General features: G+C 40.4%; 1 protein-coding gene across 2 annotated transcripts in view; it reads left to right on the top strand.

Moving 5' to 3' along the window:
- TRHDE (thyrotropin releasing hormone degrading enzyme) overlaps window positions 1-23,613 on the top strand; it is a 210,400-nt gene that overhangs the window by 159,874 nt on the left and 26,913 nt on the right. For both annotated transcript variants that reach the window (XM_081211937.1, XM_081211936.1), the window contains 3 exons: window positions 11,984-12,072; window positions 21,562-21,695; window positions 21,801-21,856. In XM_081211937.1, the coding sequence (XP_081068063.1) occupies window positions 11,984-12,072; window positions 21,562-21,695; window positions 21,801-21,856 (279 nt within the window). The remainder of the gene's footprint in view (window positions 1-11,983; window positions 12,073-21,561; window positions 21,696-21,800; window positions 21,857-23,613) is intronic.

The following is a 23,613-nucleotide window of genomic DNA, read 5'->3' as shown; positions in this document are numbered from 1 at the left end:
TCCAACGCTTTGGTGCTCTGGGCTGAGCAGCTTCCAATTATGATCTTGGTGTTCATGGAGCTGGCCTAGCCATGAGGTGTTGTGAATGAGGGCGGAAGAAAGTGCACAGGTGTCAATGTAAATTCAATTCTGGATATTACAGGCACTTCATAGTTATTCCAAATTCAGGCAACACCTATCTGCCTCAGTAACACTTATTGTTTTCCTAGTCCCATCTACTTTCGGTTACAGTCCTCATTCTAGGCATACTGGGAACCTCAACTGCAATTTCTGAATTTCTCCACCATTAGTCATAATCATCTGCAATAAAAACTTTCAAAACCTCTCCAGCTACACCTCTGGTTCTCCTCTGTCTGTGACTGTCTAGGACTGTAATTTAAATCTCCCTAACATTAGGGAGTGAAATCTAGTCAGTATTTAAGAGTCTGTACGTCCCATATAACTACTGAAAGCCTTCATAGTACAAACTAGTATACTTTGTGTGCTATTTCCCCCCTTTATACTGTTCACTTTCGTTGACTCTGCTGTAGTGAATCATAGATATAATTCCTTGTAAATTCTTTATGGTTACCCAAGGGATCCATTCTGTAGCTCTTCTTCAAGAGGAGCAGCATTTACAAGGAGAACTATCCCTTTTAATGAGGTATAAGTGTACTGTTGACAGAATAAGGCTTCCTGTTCTTTTGATGGGATAAAATAAATATAATAAGCTTAATGTGTTTTAAGAAAGCATATTGTAGATTTTTTTAAAGGTCTTTGAAACCATCCAGTTTTGCATTTCTCTGCTCTAGTTTTGGCAGCAGTGGGAGTATGTAGGCTCTTTCTCTCTCCTTGATATGGCAGCCAAATTGTCTTAAGAACAGAAAGAGGACTAACCTAGCTTCAAATATGTAGTTTACAAAGTATGCTGGGTGTTGCTTGTATCACATTCTCAAACTGTGTTGGTGCATTTCAACATCATCAGCTGCTTGTCTGAATAGGTACCTGCATTGTTTCAGCCATACTGTTATAGTTACACCTGTGAAATCCTGTTTTCAAGTGGTTTCATTTGTGTGGTTACAATCACCCTAAACTGTGTGGTTGAAACTCCTGACAGATAAACATTCCAAAAATGCACGTCTTGAAATCATTTTCAGCCACTTCCTTAAATAATATTCAAAATGCACATTGAGAAATATAATGTCAAAGGAGTCTTCGTAGGAGCTGGGTGTCCCCAAGAGGTAACTTCTTGATTATACCTTTCAAGATTATACCTGCCAAGCCAAGATACAATTCTTTTCAAAATTATATATGTGTCACTGCAGCAAATAATTTGAATAGTTTGCCATGGTTTTGGTTTTCAGCCAGAATCCAAAAAATTAAAAAATAATAAACAATGAGAGAATAAAAAATAGTTGGTTGGAGATTTAGAAAAATAAAGAGCTACGAAGCTGAGAATGCTCCCAGTGATTTGACTTATACTGTTGTTGGAAAGTAGATATAGAATCAGTTTATTTATAAACTGGGAATTTGGTCCAGCCACTAGAACCTAACTTCCCCCTGTCCCCACAGGCCTTTGACAGAAGAAAAATGACTGTTTGCTTGCTTGACTCTAACCATACCTGCAAACAGACAAAGCAGGATTTAACAGTGAGCCCCTTTGATGATGCACTTTCAGCAGCAGCCAGCTGATAGTTACTGAAAGCACACCTTAAAGGAGGCCAGTCAGCTTATTAGCGCTGGTGGTGAGCCTCCACAGCTGCACTTGGGAGCTCCTGGTGGGGAATTCTCGAGTACATCTGATTCCAGCAGCCCTGGAAAGGAACAATTGGGAGCTCACTTTAAGCTCTTGATTGGTAGCAACATCCTTACACATGGTGTCAGATGTGAGGCAGGCGGGTGTGGTTTGGGGGAAACTGACTCACAGGCCAAATTGGGACCCACAACAAGCCTCATTAGACCCATGGGCTGAAAGTGAATGAATGCATCATATGCCCTCCTGTCTCTTGTAATGGCAAGTACTACTAAACATGCAAATTGATACCGCATTCAGCTCCCCAACCTCTGCAAATGGCAACCACTGAAGTGCAATGTGTTCAAAGAAACTTGGAACATGTAACATCACAACATGTTCGCATTTCTCGACATTATAAGGACAGAGATGAGACATAGGGGTGCTGCTTTCAGCAGGAACCAAACATCCTCTATAACATCTAGTTTCAGTATTACTTGTTTATCTTTCTCTTTTTCCATGTCAGTAATTTGCTGATTCAGACATCTAGAATTTCTCCGTGCAGAGCGATCCATGGCAGCAGTGATATGGAGAAAGTAGCATCTGTCCCAGCATTTCCAAGAATGCAGGCTCCTTTTATTGCCAGCAGTTCATGTGAGCACAAAAGCCCCTTTTTAGCCACCTCAGTAGTACAAGTGACTACTGAGGAACAGCACCTGTATATGTGATTGTGTTTTGTCAGGTGCTTTTCCATGTCACTGAGTCCACATGGTTGCTCCATTTTACAGAGTTTCAGAATTTTGAAGCAGTCCATAGTTTCAATAATAGTTAACATCAGCAAAGCCCACAGATGTCTAGCTGAATGCTTTCACATTCTGTTCCTGTTTCTGGATAACATGAATTTTCCCCCATCAAGAATTTGACCATTCCTTCTGTTTTAAAAACAAGTTTAATGACAAGGTTCAAAGATCTAGTAATTCTCCTGTTAATGATCTTATGTGAGTGTTCCACCATGATGAAAAAGAAATAATAGCATGAGTTTCTGACAGTTCCTGAACTCTAGTTTTATTTATCTTTAATCTTGATGATGAAAAATAATAAACATGCAAACACAGCCCCAAACTTTCCTTTGTCTATCTCTTTAATTTGACATGGCTTCCCTTGAAGTATGAAATTTTAAGCAGACCAAAGACCCCAATGTAGTTTGCCTTCATATTTGTTAAAGCTCTTTTTAAAGGGTGCAGCTATTATTGATTTAAACAAGGAAATTGTATTAATTATAACCCTCTCTTTCTGTTTATCCCAGAATTTTATGCCATTGACTCTTGAGTAGTCATATTCATTGAAGTGCTTATAATAAACAGTAATCAGTAATTTGGCTACATGCTCTAATAAGCAGAAAATGTGGAAGAAAATGGGCTTTGAAGTAGGAAAGAATATGGGGGGGGGGAGAGTGGAAAATAGAATAGCTTCAATGAAAAGCAAAGTAATATTGGAAAAATATGAAGACAGTAATGACTTGAAAGAGAAAACCAACCCCATTTTGGCAAGAGAGATTCTGGCATGCAAGCAACCTTCTGGGCAAATTGCAGATGCCCCATCTCCACCCATGTTGCAATGGTAATCCAAACTCTATTGAACTGGCTAAGTGCCTCTTTTGCAGAGACACTCCAACATCTCTTAGTTGCTTTGAAAGCAAGGTAAGCAAAGCAAAAACCTTGCAACCCATGATATTTTAATAATTGTAATAATTTTTCAAATATAATTCTTTTCTTTGTAAATGGATGGTCAGGAGGATTTTTAAGCAGAGCACTAATATGTCCATGCAAGGACCTGTGAGTTTCTTTCAACTGTAGCTGAATAAGAGCAAACCACCATTGGTTTGCATCCCGATGTAATCTTCTGTGAATGGAAAGTCTTTTGATCCAGCAGAGGGATCCTACTGAGAGAGGGGGAGACACAACTTCAGCTGATATCCCATCTCCCTGCAAGCCCTAATGCTACCTCCCACACAGTTCCAGAAGGGACCCACCTCTCTGGAACAGTGTAGGAGGCATTGGTTGGAGTGGAAGTAGAAATTGGCAAAAGCCACGTTTCCCTGAGATCCTTCCATTCAAGCGATAGCACCACCCACAGGTGCAAAGTCTGGATCCAAGCCATAATGTTTATGCTTTAGTGCAGAAGTGCTGATCAATTATAGCAGCCGTGTTCTAATGCAAATGACAGTTTCCCATTATTCTTTAGGATTGGTGCATTGCTTTTTAAACTGAAAAACATTTTTGTAATAAGCTTAAATTATTGGCAGGGGTTAATTAATCTTTAAAGAGTAGGTGAAGGAAACAGGAACCATCAAGAGAAGTGCATTAATTGCTTTACAGCAATTCTTCAGCAATTGTTTCTACTTGTTTCTGTTTTCCTAGTTGCATGGTTTTGTTTTCAAGTATTCAGCCTACCATTTTACTGAAAGGCGGTAGCGTTCATGTTCTTTAATAGTTTATAGCAGCTGTTCATATAACTTAAGCAATATTCAAGTATACGGGCAAATTGTTATAGCAATTAGGTACCATGCCCAAGTAGGCTTTGGAACACACCTTCCAACTCTACAAATAAGTGACTGCACTGACTGAGCTACAAGGGCAGTATCTGCTTGACAGCTCAATACAAAACATTAGATGCACCAGATTTCACTGATGAAGCTGAATGCCAATAAGGCTTCAGGATAGTACAAAGATGAGCTGGCTTTTGTTTCCCTGCATTTTGTTAGCATATAGTGGCTGTAGGCTGTACCACCATACCACTGGCAGCCAGCACAGCAGCATGGATGCAACTTGGAGCAATCTTGGTACTGCTTTCCATAACACTACAGTCTGCACACAAGCTGCAGCTGTTTTATACAACCCTCTATATTTATTTCCTGGCACAGTATCCTGTAGTACTAAGCCACTAGGAAGTGAAATATATTACCTCACGGTTAAAATTAATTGCCCCACGATCAGCCGCAGTTCAAATGCCTAGAATAGTATGCTGAGTGTTTCACAACTCTGAAGACCGAACTGTCCAAGGACATAAACTTTTAGTCATTAGTATTATCATGCACCTCCAGGAGGCAAGTTTCCTTTCTTGATGATATACAACAAGCCAGAATAGGTGATGAACAGTCAGTGAAAAACTAATATTTGCTATATAGTTATCCTTCAGTTCAGACCAAAAATCCATCACTCAGAATTCTGATTCCATGAGAGGAGGACTGAACAACCTCCAGGTGTTTCTGGCCTACAAATCCGATCATCCCTGAACATTGGCCATGCTATCTGGGATTGATGGGAGTTAGAGTCCAACACAATTTGCTGAAGCACAAGTTCCCCAGCGCTGCAGCAGATGCTTGCTTCTGGGAAGCTCACAAGCAGACCATGAATGCCAGAGTTCTACATGCTCAGTGGTGTACTGCAGCTTCCATTTTCCCACCTGAAAACCACCAGGGATTTGTCCAGTGGTGGCCAGTATGGTGGGGCCTCCCAACACCGTCACTGCAGTTAATGGAATTGGCACTGGAGCAGGGCAGGGAGGTTGGGACTACATAGGCCCATTGGTGGAGCCATTCGGCTGCTCTTGCCAATGCATCTGCACAGCCGCAACTTCACCATCACCCTGCTCCATTCCAGCAGCGTCCAGGTAAGCTGGAGTAATGCTGGTGTTGGGAAGGTGTCTCTGTCCCAGCCACTACTGGATGTCTCCAATTGCCCCTCTTTTTGATGTAGTCAGTAGATTTTGAATTATACAGAATTTTAAGAGAAACACAGATAAGAGACGCAACGTCAATTGTCAGTTACAGGCATTAATCCTAGTTGCATAATCCCCTCTTGAAACTGTCTAAGCCAGTCACCATCGCCACTTTTTCTGGCAGTCTATTCTGTAAGTTAATTATGTGTTGTATGAAGAAGGGCTTTGTTTGTCCTGAATCTCATGCTAATCAAATTTGTTATATGACCTTGAATTATGACATAATGAGGCAGGAAGACACATTTATTTATATTCCCTTTCCCCACACGGTGCATTGTTTAATAAACATTTATAGCATGTCCTAGTCTCCTCCTATCCACAAACCCAGTCATCCTTCCTTCTAAACTAAATAGCTGAAACCCTAACCCCTTTGACCACCTTTCCCCCATAAATTTCCAGTTCTATAATCCTTTTTTTTAAAAAAAGGAGTTTGGCAACTAGAATTGTACACAGTAATATTAACGCAGCAGCACCGTGTTTGTATAGAAAGGCATCACAATATTGGCCATTTAAGTATCAATTCCTAGTATGGGTTTTCATATTACATCAATATAAGAAGGCAAGAAGAGCCTTCTGAATCAGGCCAATGGCCCTTCTAGCTCTCCATCCTGTTCTCACAGTGGCCAACCAGATGCCTATGAGAAACTCACGAGTAGGATTTGAGCACAAGAACATTTTGGTCTTCCAAAGCATTGCTTCCTCCAACTGTGGACACAGAGTACAGCCATCCGGGCTAGTAACCATTGATAGCCCTGTGAAGTGCTTGACCTTTGCCAATAGACAACTTACCTTTGTGCAGGAATGAGTGCCTCCCCTTTGTGTGAGGAGCACTGCCCCCTGTTGTTTTGGGAAAAGAGTGCTACAGGAAAGGAAAACCAAGCGTAAGTAAGTAAGAGCTTCTGGGTCCCCAGCCAACAAGATTTACCGTATTTTTCGCCCTATAGGACGCACTTTTCCCCCTCCAAAAATGAAGGGGAAATGTGTGTGCGTCCTATGGGGCGAATGAAGGCTTTCGCTGAAGCCTGGAGAGCGAGAGGGGTCGGTGCGCACCAAACCCTCTCGCTCTCCAGGCTTCAGGAGAGCCCCACCGCCAGCCCCGCAAACTCGGGAGACAGCGGGAGATGTGCAGCGCGCCTTTCCCGCTGTCCCCCGACTTGGTTAGAAGGCTGGCGGGGGGAGAAGCCTGCTCCTCCCCGTTGCCAGCCCCGCAAACTGGGGGACAGCGGGAGGTGCAGCACGCCTTTCCTGCTGTCCCCCGACTTGGTTAGAAGGCTGGCGGAGGGCTTCCCCCTGCTCCAGCCCCACAAGCTCCCAGAGCCATGCCAAAGCTGCACGCAGCTTCGGCATCGCTCTGGGTCCTGTTCTGGGGGCCCCGCGCCTGGGGGAGGGGGAAATAATTTTTTTCCCTTTATTCCCCCCCCCCCAAATCTAGGTGCGCCCTATGGGCCGGTGCGTCCTATAGGGCGAAAAATACGGTACGTTGTCCTTTCAACCAGCCTTCCAGGCTAGTGGTGTTTCTAGGTTGGTGACAACCAGGTCAGTCCAGCTAGGTACTTGATGGGGTTCTTGTACATCACCAACCTAGAGGGGTAGAGGGGTCACCATCATCTTTGAGGAATAAATCACTATCACCAGGAAACCTAAGCACTTGGTATTTAGATTTAAGGGCTTGTATCTGAAGTTTGGTCAGAGAGGTGGAGTAGAAATAATGTTCATGTACCACCCTCCCTGCTGCCCAGCCAAGCATCCTTTCTATTTGAGCTGGCACAGAGGAGCTCAGGGGTGGCGTTCTGGGGGACCTGCCATAGTAGTACAGCTTGGGATTTCATGGCCACCATGACAAAACCATGATGCTGTCTCAACACATCGCTAACTCGGGACATTGAACTGGGCTTTGCAACAGGGCAGATGGAGAGTGGATGGAATGGGGGGGGGGGTTGAATAACTCAGTTGTCATAGTCAGACTACTTCCAGGTGAGATTTGGACTGCCGAAGACAGTTCTCTCCTGCAGTCCTGGGAGCCTCTTAAGATGGCCTGCCCCTAGATGGAAAAGGCTTTCAGTATAGTCACTCCTAAGTGGTCTCTCAGGTGTGGTAAAGACTGTGATGCCCCTTTGTTTTATGGGGAGTTAAAAAACAACGAAACAACCCAGTAGAGAGATATAGCTTAAGTGAGGCAAGTACCACAACGAATGCAACCAGACAAAAGTGAAAGGACATAATGCCTACTATGTGGTGGTGATGAGATAAAATAAATCCTATTTTGCTGCCTCCATTGCATTCCCAAGGAACCGCCCAGCCAAACTGTCCCAAGTGATGAAGTCTTTCTTGAGAACTAGCCCAGAGGAGAGGGGAATGGCATCTTTGGAAGCCTGCTGTTCCAAGTTTGTAAAGCACGTTGAGAATAAAGTCACTTGTATTTGCTTGGAATGGGATTCTCTTTTTGATATGATCCCTGTGGAGTTGTTCAGAGCAGTGGCAAGTCAGACTTTGTGGGATCAGTTTCAATTGTTGTTGCTTGAGGATGTGGAAAATACATTTCAACCGCATGTAGTCTTGGCTTTCACCCATCATAGCCAATAACGTGTAACTTGGTGGGTTTGTGTTCAGTGTGGGTTCAGTAGGTAATTAATGCTGGGTTACATCAGGGAGTGTATCTACTGCCTTTAAGTTGCATTGTCATCCCATGATTTTCCTCTGACAGCGGCATCATGCCAACAAATTCCTCTCCACTTCTGTCATTCTTCTGACATATCTGAGAAGTTCTGCCAGCATCTACAATGCCTGTAGCTATTCTCAAATCCCACTGGTTCAGAAGAGCTGCTGCCAAATGCTACAGCCCTTCATCCAGTAGATTTTATGTATATGATTGCACCCTACATTATATAGTGATATAATATTACTATGTAGAGTAAAAGGAGAAAAGAAAATCTGTGTGTGTGATGGCTATCTGTCAGAAAACTCACCAATGCTAGCATATTCAACAGCCAGTGCCTTTAGTAAAGATATACGATGGTATACTGAAGTACAGAAATTATTGCAGACATATTTTTAACTCTGATATCACTTAAAACATCTTTTTTCAAAAAGTAAATTTTACCTTAATGGAAATTTATGACAGTATTATGTATTTTATTATATAACTGGATGCAATTTAAAATCTGTTACATTGCACTTCATCTTAAAGTGGCAATAAAAGATGGACTGCAGTCCAGTATAATCAATGAAGTTTAAGCACATAACCATGTTCTGAATTGCAGCTATAGTAAAAAGCCAGCCATACCGATACGCGATCATGTCTTCTCTTTTACTGCTTTGTATTTTAATATACTGACTACTTAGCTCTTTCAGTCCTTCCTAATAATCCAAAGTCACTGACCTCTCAGTAAATTTAATAGCATTGTTTCTTTTCTGTTAATCCCACTTGGCTCATCGTTATCCTTTGCATTTGGCAGGGAGGGCAGGGCGTGTGTGAATAATATGGCCGCATATTCATCTTTTAGTCACAAAGAGCCAATCATCTGAGGTAGTTATTTCTCCTGTTGAGAACATTTCCCAACAGTAGAATTAATCAGTTTCCTCTTAGCTAGCTATTCTAATGATCAAAAATTCATTGTACTAAATTAAATTTCTGTGTCTTGGGTCAGGGCTACATTTTACATTGGCAAGTATTTGTCCCCAGACCTGTGCTTGCCAGGGTAGTATGACGTAGATCAGGGATGTCCAACAGGTCAATCGCGATCTACTGGTAGATCCCTGGGAGGTTTTGGTAGATCAAGGTTCATTGCTGGGTCCCTTTCCTTAGAGTATGTAAAATATGGTCCGCCCTCCATTGTTGCGCGATCTGCAGAATGGAAGACGGAGTTTACTCAGTGAGGCTGTTTGTTTCCCCAGCGATCTGTTGGTGAGTGGCAGTTCCCCTTTCTCCCTTGAGCTTAGGCTTGAATTCTCAAAAATTGGGGCTTCCCTCCTCCCTAAAAAAAGCTAAACAGCTTTGACCTGAACCCCCCAAAAGGGGGTAGATAACTGCCAGTTGTTAACTCTGTGAGTAGATCACAGTCTCTTGGGAGTTGGCCACCCCTGATGTAGACAGACTGGGTCATTTGTAGGGGAGAATCAGTAAGTGGGATTTTTAATTTTACAGTCTTGGAGCTGGACTGGGTTGTTGCTGCTGTTGTATTAAAGTAAAATACAGTATGACCTTCCTCCTGCTAATTATCTCCTTCAAATGGCACTTCCTCATCAGCATTACAAATTAAACTTGAGGCTGGGGACCTGGTGTTTGCCTCAAAACACATGGTTCCATTTCTAGATTTCCTATGCAGTTGTAGGGCATCACTTCTGTGCTGCATATTTCTAGCCACCAGAACTTAAGAAATCCTATGTTTCCCGGCCTACAGCAAGGAATGGGAAGAGAGCTCCTTGGTTCACTTTTTAAATGATTCATTTATGAATTTTGTAAAGCACTTTGAGGGTTGTTGTTTTTTCTACAATCAAGCGGTATATAAATTTTATGACATGAACAAACAAAGGTACTGCTCTTTGGCCCAAAGTCCTTCAAAGCTTTAGTCCAGGGGTCGGCAAGCTTTTTTGGGGGGTGGGCCAGTTCACACACCACAAACCTCCTGGTGGGCCGGAGTGTGTGTGTGTGTGTGCATGCGCATACAGAAGAAGGGGTTTATCTCGCTCCCCCCTCTCTCCCCCAGCCCCTCCCGTCCCCCTGCCTACCTAGGGTGCTGCCCAGAGGCTGGTGGCGGTGAAGGAACGAGCAGCCCAAAAGTGCTGTTTTTGGGTTGCTCGTTCCTCCTCTGCCGACGCCAGCCTCTGCTGCTCGCAAGGGCAGGCACAGGAGCCGCGCTTGGCAGAGCGGCAGCGGCAAACAGCTTGCTCTGACGAGGGGCTGCTGGAAATGTGCTTGGCCAGCTCAGCCCAGCCCCTTCCCCCTCTCAGCCACGCGCAGCCTCCACTGGCCTATTGGCCAGGGCCTCAAACCTTAGCAGGCAATTGGCCAGTGATTTACTGCACCAGGATGAGGGAGGGAGGAGGGGAGGAGGTTCTGCTGTGGTGAGGGAGAGGGTGGAAAAGGTTGGTGGGGGAAAATGGTGCCCACGCCGTGGGGGGGGGAGTGGAATCTCCACGCCGATCCACGGAACCAGCCATGGGCCTTAGGTTGCCAACCTCTGCTTTAGTCTAGGGAAACTGTGGCTCTTCCTGTGGTTACTGGCTACAAGTCCCATCTCACCCAACTTTTGCTCATGTTGGCTGGTCTGATGGTAGTTGAAGTCCAACATACATGCACACGTAATTTTATTTGTATTCCACTTTTCCACAGTTCAAACCGTGCTCAGGGTGGCATGCAACATGAAAAAAGACCTAACTACAACATAACACAATTAGTCATAAACAATAAATAAAACATTAAAACTGAACAAAACTGAATGATTTTCACATAGATCACAGCAAGAAACCCTTTCCCAACGAAAACTCCCAAGAGTCTGCTCAGCAGCCTCAGCTTTTGTAGCAGGGATCATTGAGAGCCCTGCACTCCCAAGCAAGGTAGAAAAGGCTTGCAAAGCAGGGAGCAGGTCTTCCAGGTCTCACAACCAAGATAACATTGCTGAGAATCTTGTTCCCGCCTATTGACATATACAATCTCCTTAAATCCGAAATGGTGACCCTCATCTGTATGCTTACATACAACTGTATTTGCAATACTATTTAAGATTGTGTGTATGGCCCCTTACTTTGGTTGATACATTTTGGAGAAGAACTACTGTGGCTGGATATGTTCTTTTTTAACTTTTACTTACGAGGATAGAGTGTACATCATCCTCCAGAAACCACGTCAAATATTAAAAAGGGTATTCAGTATAAAGCAGCTCCTGTTGCAAATGACTGCATAAGGCTTTGGGTCCATTATTCATGTATGAATTTTATACTATTCATAAACTAGAGCTTGATTTCACCAGTATGTTACATCTGTGTAAAATGGGTATAAACTGTAGCATTTTACACTTGATTTACAGAAATACGAATAATTATACAAGGCTGTAAGCAATTGAGGATAAAATTTTATCGTCAGCAGCCTTTAAGAAGATACTAAAAATGGCAGTAGTAGAAATGTATATTGTCACTAAAACCAAAGCATATGCTTGCTCTAGATTATCTTCTCCCTAAATTAATTTCAGTTATACTCTTCTTACTATTGGAAATCATTCCTCTGTTTTGTAACTTTATTTTTTACTAGAAACTATCTTGTAATGATAGTATGTAAAAAAAGGGGGCATCACTGTCTTTTTGAAAGATGAATGACATTCTTATTGTTTTGTTGCCAATAGCAAATTTATTTGAAAGGCAAAGTAACATTCGAATCAACATCTTTGCTCTACTACTGAAATTGTTTGATTCCTTTGATGTAATCCCTGATTGCTGTAAAGTGAGAAGAACCAGTTCAGTATTTTTGTTCTTAGATCGCCCTCCTTTGTCTTGCAGCTACTTGTGGCAGATCCCATTAACAATTGCAGTAGGAAATACGAGCCACATCTCATCAGAGGCAATTATATGGGTGTCTAACAAATCAGGTAAAAATAAACTTTCCTCCCAGTGGAATCTCATAAAGCATTCATGTGTGTGTTTTTTCCCCTGAACTGTTTCTTCACAATTGATCTTAGGACATTGATTAGCTGTGCTAAACTTTATTCCTGCTGCTGAAAAATGAATGGTAAGAAAGACATTTTTGTTTTAAAGGAGGAAATGAAAGAAGAGTGTTGTTAACTTTAACAAAAGTCAAAGAATAAATTGAAGAGGCTTTAGACTACAGAGATACGCTGAGGAAGGTGAAATCTTATATTGGGCCCCATGTATGGAACACCTACATGCAACTCATTTCACTTAATCCAGACCCTGAATAAAGTATAGTTGATGCTTATAGAGGGTTTGTGTTTCGTTTTGAAAATGAGGCACAGTGAAGACTGTGGTGTTTTTATTTATTTACACATATATGCAACCTAAGCCAGTGATAGAGGGATTCACAGCATTAATATCCCAAAAGGGGTCTTACTTCTCCAGTAGCTACATTATTGGAGTCAAACAGTAATCAGACATTGCTCTCTCTAGTTTGCTGCTTTACTTCCAGGTCACATTACTGCAACTCAACTCTAAACTCTGGCTTTGTCTTCTAACTAACCACGAGCTAGGAGAGGGGCGCCACCCATTTGCCATCTCACACAAAGCTCCTTTCTTCTGTTTCCTTAATGGCCCATCACCCAGTCTATCACTTCAACACAGGAAGATAACCTGACTTGTATTTTAACACTTGCTGGATCTACAGGTTAGAAGTATCTCACTTATAGCCTACGTTCCTCCCCACAAACTCATAATCCTATATTAGACCCCATGTACAGAGTTCTTACATGAAACTTATTTCACTTAATTCAGAGACTGAATAAAATATAGTTGGGGCAATAAATATACAAAACAATATAATGTACCTAGCTCATGACCAGTGTAATGTAGTCTAAAATTCATAAAAATCCACATCATTATTAGTCCAGGAAGGCTACAGAGAACTGCTGATTCTTCCTTGTCCACTGATACCCCAAAGAGCTTCTACTGGCCTTAACATAGTTACTGGATGTTGGGCTTTATGACATTCACATTCTTACAACCATCTTTTGCCACGTCCAGGCATTTTAGGCTCTGATATAGCTGTAATAACAAATCAATTCCATGATGCTTAGTGTTACTTTCAGATTATGCTTTTGTATTACTCTGAAACAGAAAGGAAACTCATTTTGCAAGTGGTATGTGCTGCTTCTCATTGCTGTTTTTCTCATTTTTGCTACTAAATTTATATCGTAGCTGAAGTGGCACAGTCTGTTCGAATGGCAAGATACAAATAATAATAAAAGTAATTATGATAACAACAACAACAACAACAACAACAACAACAATAATAATAATAATTTCCTTCCCATATGTGGAAAAAAAGAAAAAACTGAACTCATTTCATAGAAAAGTTATTTTAAAAAAAATTCCTCAGTGAAGTTAGGTGAAAGGAAGCAATCACCTAGTCTGAGTGTCTTTTTGCTCTTTAACAGACCATTAAGTAGTAATAATATCTCATTGTGTCCTCTCATGTATAAGTGAGATCTAAGAATACAAACGTTCTAATTGAATGAATAAGGTATGGCTTTGGCTGCAGAAGGTTGGGTCAGGTTATTTGGCCATTATTATATCATATTGGTGCCAGCCTTGATGCTTTCAGTTAATCTGTTGCTTTGTCTTTTTTCCTTGCCCTCATTTGCTTAATCCATACATATTTCACATTCTCAGAATTCAAGTTCACTGGTGGTATCAAGAAAAAAAACAAGCCAACAATAACTAGGATCACAGCAGTCACTGATCAACTATTATATATATTTCTAAGAAAGTTTATAAGAAGTTATCAAGCTGTGAATAAAACTAATTCATTTGGAAGCAGTATTTATTCATGAGCAATTCCTTTAACTTCATTTATATGCTAATCAAGATGCAGATAGCCTGAGTGGGTTAGAAAGGACCATGGGATCTTAAGTATGAGCAAAGTTAAAATCAATAGCAACTGTGATTTTAAATGCTAGTCAGTGTATACAACAAATAGAACAAATGGCTGGCTGATCTAGCCCAGTAATAAGTGAGAAGTCCCGCAAGCCTTTACTGAGTGGTAAAAAGTGCCCAATTGGTAAAAGAACAGAAGCGACAAAAATGAATTATTAATCTTTGTTGGGAGGGGTATTTAGATGTCCATAGTTATAACTTTATGATAAGATTGCTAGGTTCTAATAGAAGATATACCAAGTGTATGGGAAAAGGATGGTCTGTAGGGATTACTCTCCCTGACAGTTGTGTTGTATGGATAACCAAGCATGTTTAATAAATACCCTTTATACAGCTTCTATTGAAATTTACTTACCTTTGGGTAAGGAGTGGTAGTCAGTGTGGTAGTCCTGCTAGCAGATTTGGAAATGTTAACATATTGATTGTGAGAGCCTTCTTGGGTGTGGGATTCTTCTGAAACTTCACAAATATTAAAGGAGATTAGAGGAAACTGAAATTCTCACCTCCCCTTTCTTCAATATAACATCTGCAGTACCACATTTAGTAGTAGTTTAACATTTGCAGATTTAGAAAGGTTCCCTTATTATTTTGAAGAGCGCATTCTTTTTTTGAGAGTGGCTGGATTGAAAAATTTGTGGTACGCTTTTACATGGTGGTCTTCAGCAATTTCAGGCCTCAAGCAGCCTCCTTGAATCAGCACTAGCAGCCCATTTACGGTATATTACCACCACCAGAATATATCAAACACCAGGGCATCACTTCCTATAGGTAGAGACTCCCAGAAGGACTTCCTGCTGGTGCAAGGTTCCACATCCTGCAAGCTTTGTACTGTAAAAGCACATAGCATTATCAACTTGAAAGGTCTTTTGACATCAGGGGATCATGCTCAAACTCTACCTCCTTTGAGCTTCCTATTGCCACAGTTTTTCATTTTCCCCACTTTACTCCCAGCCCCAGCTTTATTTAATTAAGTAATGAATGAAAAGGCGTAAGGAAGCATTCCCTTTGTGGGATTTGATAGACGGGTGATTGAAACCGAATCTTGTGAAAGAGCATCTTCTCTTCTGTAAGATTTTTATCAAGCAGAATCCCCCCCCCCCCGAATGCAATAAATAACTAATAAATAACCTTGGAAGTCAAACGGAATCCGTTCTGGAAGTCTGTTTGACTTCCAAAATGTTCATGAACTAAGGAGCGGCTTCTGGTTGGCTGCAGGAAGCTTGGATGTTCGGGTTCCAAAGAATGTTCGAAAACTGGAACAATCTCTTCTGGTTTTCAATCATTCAGGAGCCAGAACATTCAACTTCCAAGGCGTTTGAAAACTAAGGTACGACTGTATGTGTTTACTACTTGAAAGGCTAGATTCATTTTAAACAGAGAGTATTGTACGCCACTGCATCAGTGTGTAGTGAACTCAAAATGCATAAATTATATTTACACTTACCTTGCAGCATTTTTTATAGTATTTTTAACACTAATCCTAAATGTATATTTACTAGGAATTAAGCCCCCCTGAACATAGTGGGAGCTACTCCTGAGTAAATGTGCACGCACTTGCACTGTACATGTATCAACTGACCAAAGAGTAAATTACTATAGGTTGGAGCGGAAGGTTGTGGGTGCCTATGCTAAGAGTCGGGGTCCTCCTGAACCATATGGCTGATATCATGGAGTGCTGCACGAAAGGGTTAATAAAATATTTCTCATGCAGTAACTTAATTACACACATGTAGGGTTCTCAGTGTTACATTTCATGAAGCCTACAACAACAGTTTTGTATGAATTACATACAATGTAACATCTTACATTTGTAAGGGAGATGAGTAGGGTTGGGTTGTGGAAATTCAAAAAAACAGCTTTGTAGCTAAGAGTTTATACACAATCCTAATGTTTACAGAGTTGTCCCTGTACAATGAAGAGTGGTAGGTCAGCTGCTTATCAAATGTAACAGCAAGCATTTGTCCTTCCAACATCCAAAATACAAGTCATTTTGTTTCATACACTTCTGGAAGGTGTTTGCCTGCTAGAAAACGACTAAGCTATATGCCTATGTATTCTAGAATGCATGTTTTTTGCAAGCACAAATGGACCCGAATTCATGTCCTGATAAACGAAGTTTCAGACAATACTCTAAAACCACCCTCCATATTCTGAACAAACAAAAATAACAAAGAAAAGTTAGTCACCAATATTAGATATTTATATCTTGCAACAATTCTATGCATAGGATAAATATTATTTTTGGATAAAAGACCTTCTTTTGTTGCCAACGTGACTTTTCAGTAAATATTTCTGATAATTAGAGAAATTGCACATGATTTCAATGAAGTAAGCACACCAGAGAGGCATTGGTAAAGAAAGCGCGATCTATAGAAATGTTGGGAAAGGCTCAGACATAAAATTCTAGTAAATTATATAGAACTTTGTGAAGAACATTCATCAGACAACCTTTACAATAACCTCCTACTTATTTGAACTAGAATAACATGAAAAGATTCCTACTCTCCTTTGTAGGAAAAGGTCAAAATAATCATGCCCTTATCTAAAAAATAATAATGGATTGTGATTCTACTGAAAACTTACTGAAAACCATGATAACAGAAACACTTTTCTTTTTCTTTTCTTTAAAGATACTGCTGTAGCTTTCCTTTATCAAAGAAATGTGTAGTGATAAAATAGGTGTTTTGAAGCTGTCATCTTTGACTGGCAGGTTTTCATACTACTTTATAACATGTATGAAAATAGTCTGGAATCTAGGTAGCTAGACTCTAGATAGTTTGTGGCCAATATTCAGTTGATCTAATCTACAAAGGTTATATGCATACAACTGTCATTATGCCATATTCATTTCTCGGTAAAGGACTGGAAGGGAGGTGGGCAGACTTCAGAATTGTAGAATCTACTTTAAAAAAATAAAATCAGAAACAAAGATTTTACTGGAGCCTAGTATACAAGACAAGCACCTAGAATGAAATAATTCAGGAGCCATGGATTTTTTCTGAGTTCCAGAACTGAGCAAAGTTCACTGTCTTTCCATACAAAAATCTACTTCTGGATATTGTCCCACTCCTATTTTCTATTTCAGTAGGTTAATTTTGGGGGGTGAGGTGTCATTTGTTGCAATACTTCGAATTGGATCTTGCAGAATGTCAAGCATTTTTTAAAAAAGAATCCCACCCCCCAAAAAATTCAAACCAACACATTCTTTCCCATCTCAAAGACATTTTGTACTTTTAAACTAAGCTCCAAGGCACTGTTTGTCTTTCCCAATTAGCTGTTTGCCTATTTTTATTTGATTTACTGAATTTAAATTTTACTGAAGTGCCTATTTGTGTAGGTGAGCACCCCCAGACAATAGTGTGTGTGTGTGTGTGTGTGTGTTTACTTACATCATTTTTTGTGGGGGGCTTTGATGGGAAAGAGGATCATTAAGATTACTTTTTTAAAAATGTGTTTTCCAATCCTGAAGCAGTTACCACTCATTAAAAGCTTGATGGGCTAAATAGGATAATTAATTATGCTAAAAAAGAAGAGGGAGTGACTTTATAGAAAGGCAAGCTGGGACATGTGTTTATTTTCGGATCCTATGAATCTGGCAACTTGTTGATACAGATGTTGCTGGAAATAGTGCTTGCAGATTGATTTGACCTGGAATAATTTATTGTGTAAGAGTACTGAATGTTGTAGACAGTTTGGTTTGGGGAGACAATCGGGATAGGTCATTTGGTAGAGTATGAGACTCTTAATCTCAGAGTTGTGGGTGGGTTTGACCCCCACATTGGGCAAAAGATTCCAGCATTGTAAGGGGACACTAGATGACCCTCAAGGTTCCTTCCAACTCTACAATTCTATGTTCTTATGACTGAGTGCAGAACGATGAAGATGTACTCTTTTGGTGACCAAACCATTTTATTTAGAACAAACTGGAGCACACATTAGGCCCACTTCAACAGCCTCAAGACCCAGGTGTGAATAATTTTATCCTGCCTTAATTATGTCAATTTACAGCCTGCCTTAGTTGATATGTTACTATCCATTTAAGTTAAAACTAAGTAGAACTCTGGGGAAAGAAAATGTCTGGGCTTCTGGGGTGGCTGAGAAAGGGTTCTAGGTCTGCTGAGTTGAGTGCTGTTTTAGGACTCTGTTGAACTGCAGGAATAGGTCTGGATGAAAATAAAAGTTAATTTTTTTCCTGCTGCTTGTCTGGACTGTAACATTGGCTCCTGGTCTTTTCCATCAAACCTGGCCTGGAACTGCTCCAGACTCTGACTGGATTCTGTTAAAATTACGGTGACTTTAGATTTTTAAAAACCTTTTGTAGGTTTCTTAAAAGTTCCAAAAACAAATCAGTTAATGTGTGTAAAATGTTTACTGCATTTTGAAAACACTTAACAATAGAAAACACAAGCACAGAAAGCTGGGGCCACCGACAAAGCGAATTAATAAATGAATCTGCACTTTTATATACAGTGATACCTTGGGTTAAGTACTTAATTCGTTCCGGAGGTCTGTTCTTAACCTGAAACTGTTCTTAACCTGAAGCACCACTTTAGCTAATGGGACCTCCTGCTGCTCCCGCGCTGCCGGAGCACAATTTCTGTTCTCATCCTGTAGCAAAGTTCTTAACCTGAGGTACTATTTCTGGGTTAGCGGAGTCTGTAACCTGAAGCGTATGTAACCCGAGGTACCACTGTATCTCTGTATACTATATTTTTACTACTAGTCCAGCATCAAACTGTTTTCATTGGTCTTTTCTAAAGGTTCTAAAGGGTGCATGAAACAGGAGGGGGGAAAGGAAGAAACTCATGTGCAGTAAATGATGGGGGGGTTAAGGGAAATTCTCTGTCAGTGAATTTCCCCACTAAAAGGGGCAAAGTGTTGGTTTTAAGCTACAGCAAAAGTTTGAGTAAAACATGGGTGAAAGAACACTGAAAGGGAAATTGTGAAACTGCAGCAGAAATTTGAATAAAGCAGGGATAAAATCATGGTGTTGACCGTCTTTAATAGTCTTTGTGTAGTATGATTGTTTTTCACTCTCTCTTTGTTAACCACTAAGGCAAAGGGTATGCCCCAAAGAGACTTTGGGAATAGCTCAATGAATATTTAGACGAACCAGTATGCAGCAGCTGTGGGAAAAAAAGCAAATTTCATGTTATAAATAATTAGGAGCGGGGACTGAAAAGAAAACTTTCAATATCATAACTCTGTTACATAAATCTATGGTATAGCCAGACTTAGAATACTGTGTACGGTTCTGATTGCTTGAGCTGAAAAAGCATATTGTAGAACAGGGAAAGGTTGAGAAATGCACAACCAGAATGATCAAAAGGCTGGAATAACTTCCCCATGAGGTAAAGATGGGACTTCTAGTTTAGAAAAAAAGGGGGACATCATAGAGGTATATAAGAATCTGCATGTTGTGGGAAAAGCTAATATAAATTTGTTTTTCTTCCTTTCATAGTATTGGAGCCCATGGCCATCCAATGAAACTGAATGTTGAAGATTCAGGACAGACAAAATAAAGAATTCATTCATATAAGCACATAGTTTAAGGTGTAGTGATTGTCATCAACTTGGATGGCTTTAAGGGAAGATTAGACAAATTCTTGGAGGATAGGCTTTCACTGGCTTCCAGCCATGACGGCTATGTTCTGTCTCCATGGTTAGATGCAGTATGCTTCTGAATACCAGTTTCTGGAAACTACAAGAATGAGGAGTGCTGTTGTGTTGAGGTCCTGCTCACAGGCTTCCCATAAACATTTGGTTGGCCACTGTGATAACCGGATTTTGGACTAGATGGGCCTTTGGCCTGATCCATCAGGGCTCTTCTGTTCTTCTATCACTTTATACAGGCATAGGCAAACTCGGCCCTCCAGATGTTTTGAGACTACAATTCCCATCATCCCTGACCACTGGTCCTGTTAGCTAGGTATGATGGGAGTTGTAGTCCCAAAACATCTGGAGGGCTGAGTTTGCCTATGCCTGACTTTATACTTGGGCTGCATATAGTGTGGGTGAGGTTAATTTGTGCAACAAATCAACTCACAGCGGAACTGCATCTTGTTTGCAATCCATATGTCATAAAGGCTCCCTCTCCCTTGCATTCCAGCCTGACTTTGGTCCACAAATCGGATATTTAGAATTAAGCAAGCATTGTCCAGCCGATTTAGTGACTATGGTTCAATTCCTTTATTCACTTCGGATGCAATTAAGTCCTCATGATATAATTTTCCTCCATCAGTTTCATGTGGTGAACATTCTTCATGAATGAGCTCTGTCGTGGCAACAGTTGGTCTTTGCCGCCTCAGTGGTAGACACTGAGAACTAACAAGCTTCCTGATGTGATAAATACTAGCTGTCACCATTTGAGGGTGCATTTATAAAATAATATTCACCACATGAAACTGATGAGGTAGAGCTTTATCTTGTAACATATTTATCACATCAGAGATGAATGTAGGAATTTTGTCCTAAGCCGAATTAAAGCCAGCTACCTGGTTTGGAGTTTATTAAAATCTTGTTGGTAGAAAGAACTAGCATTTGGGCTTCAGTTTTTGTTAGTAGCATCCAGGATAACCAGATTTTTCTAGGGGGGGAAATATACTAAATGCATTCTATATTTCCATTGCAAATTTAGAAAAGCATTTTTATAGTCAGCCCAAACCATATCTATCTGGATATTAATATCAATAACTGTCCTCTTGATAACTGTCCAGGCCAAACCTTACGCCAAAGAATAAACGGACATAAATCTGACATCAAGAATCACAAAACAGAGAAACCAGTAGGAGAACACTTCAATCTCCCAGGACATTCCATACAAGATCTCAAAGTAGCTGTTTTACTACAAAGGAATTTCAGAAATAGACTGGAAAGAGAAGCTGCTGAATTGCAACTCATTACCAAACTTAAAACCATGGAGAGACCTGGTTTGAACAAAGACATTGGATTCTTATCCCATTATACATGACTAAGCCATTTCTCACCTTCTCACCCCTTGCCTTTTCCTGTAAGACCTATTACAGTCGTTAAGAGTCGTCAACAGGCTCATCTCAGCTATCTGCCAATCTCCCATTCCCACCACCCTTCTGAGTAATACCCCTCCCCACCTTCTCACTATATAGAAGGATCTGGCAACTTCTGTTTCAGTGTATCTGAAGAAGTGTGCATGCACACAAAAGCTTATACCAAGAACTAACTTAGTTGGTCTTTAAGGTGCTACTGGAAGGAATTTTTTTATTTTGACTATGGCAGACCAACACGGCTACCTATCTGTAACTGTCCTCTTGAAAGAGTGGAATTTTTCATTTACAGTGTTTTATGAGAGAAATTAAAGTAGCCTGTTCAAATTAAAACATTTTACTGTGCTGAAAGAAGCTGGGAAATTATATTCTAGGTACAATATAAAATGTTAAAACTTTTTGAACTAGTAATTTTAAGTTCCTCCCTCCCTCCCTGTGTTTTCTTTGCAGAGCATCACAGGATTGCTTCCCTTAATGAGGGAAACTGGCTGCTGGGGAACATCAATCAAACTGGCTATTTTAGGGTTAACTATGACATTAGAAATTGGAGATTATTAATTGACCAGCTGATGAGGAACCATAAGGTAAGCCCATTTCAGCATATTGCCTGAATATTTTTGTGATTTCTGAAATCCCTCCTGGTTTTGTGTTATCCTGACGTGCTCAATTTTTCTTCTTTACCCTCACAGGTAATCTCTGTCAGTAATCGTGCGGGTTTGATCGATGATGCATTCAATTTAGCCAGGTATGTTTTTCTGTAGATAATCTATTCTAATACATCTCCCTGTAATACTCCTATATTTGCCTGGTTAGCCTAGGTGTGCTTTAAGGTTGAACCTATCTTTTAAAAAGTGTTTCAAATCCCACCCAGCTTTCTTCAATTTTCTGTCTTTCCATGAGACGAAGCACAAACACCGTCAGCCGCACTTTCCTCATTCCTGATCGATAAAAGCCTCAGGGTATTTCTGTGTATAGATGCTTGATTAATTTCCCTTTAAAGTCAGTTTAATACATTGGAGATTAATAACGTGTTCCCATTTCACTAATGAACGACTTTTTGTCCCCAAATGATATTTGTGCAATATATAATTTCTGATGATAAAAATCTTCAAGCTTCAGATTTCCCCTCCCTGCTCTGACATACATATTTCTTGCTCTGCTTTATGATACTTGGTTATCCAATGCAGAAACAATCCTCAAGAATAACGAGAAGAAAGCAAGGCATGTATAAAAGGGTAGTAAATAGATGGAAGTCATTCATAGAATACGTAAAAACAGTCGTAAATAGCTGAAACAGAGTTCGATTATATGCTGATGTAATATATATAATATTAAGTATGGAAAGTAATAATTTAAATAAACATTTCATATTCATAATCTTATTTACTATTTATATATTTTTACGTTTTATCCCATGTTCATAAGCTTGATTCAGTTTTGTATATATTCTAATACTAAAATTGTGGGGTGGTGTGTGTGTGTGTGTGTGTATGTATGATAATATGTATATTTATTGTCTACATCCAAAATGGGTTGCATAAATTAATGGTTCTTAAAAATTTGGCAAAAAAAGAGAGTAGTGTCACATTTTTCTTGCTACTGCAGAGATCATTATTTTTCATGACACAGGCCTGATTTCTCAGTATGAAGAAATTCTGAGCTGGGTCCTAAATGTTTTTATAAAACAGGATGAATTGTCTCATGACCAAATTGGTAGCCAATACAACTATCCCAATATTGCTCAGATATGCTGCTGCCTCCCCACTCCTGTCAGGTACTAGGTTGTGCATTCCCCACTGTTCTCAGCTTCTGAGCTGTCTCCAAGGAAGTCTCAGAAGTCCAGAGGACCACCTCAATCATGGATGCAATTCCAGCACTGGTTGTGGTGTTTCAAGAGCTCCAATACAAATGAAGTAGTCAAGCATTCCTTAGCTGGAGACTTTGTCAGGCAGCCACAAGGAGGAGGAAAGGGGAATTGTTACTGTAGTACTTGGAAAAATTCAGCAGAGTGAGTTTTGTATACAGTGGTACCTCGGGTTACATACGCTTCAGGTTACATATGCTTCAGGTTACACACTCCGCTAACCCAGAAATAGTGCTTCAGGTTAAGAACTTTGCTTCAGGATAAGAACAGAAATTGGGCTCCGGTGGCGGGGCAGTAGCAGTAGGCCCCATTAGCTAAAGTGGTGCTTCGGGTTAAGAACAGTTTCAGGTTAAGAACAGACCTCCGGAATGAATTAAGTACTTAACCTGAGGTACCACTGTACTTAGGGAGAAATGAGAGTGCCATATATGACTCTGTGGACTACAGGTACTATATTCTCAGTGCTACGGCATGCCACAATACAGAGTTCTTTATTGTCTGTTGGCAATAGGTGAGGGATTTTTGAACGGGAGTTATGTGTGTTATATAGCTAAGGTAATGTAAACCTTTCAATAAATGCTAATTAAATGTGAATGATGGCCAGTACTTTATATGATAAAGTATTTGATGATCACACA

This window comes from Podarcis bocagei, assembly GCF_964188305.1.
Source record: "Podarcis bocagei genome assembly, chromosome: 10".
NCBI lineage: Eukaryota > Metazoa > Chordata > Lepidosauria > Squamata > Lacertidae > Podarcis > Podarcis bocagei.
Note: the sequence above shows the minus strand (reverse complement) of the source record. Positions and strands in the feature narration are given on the sequence as shown.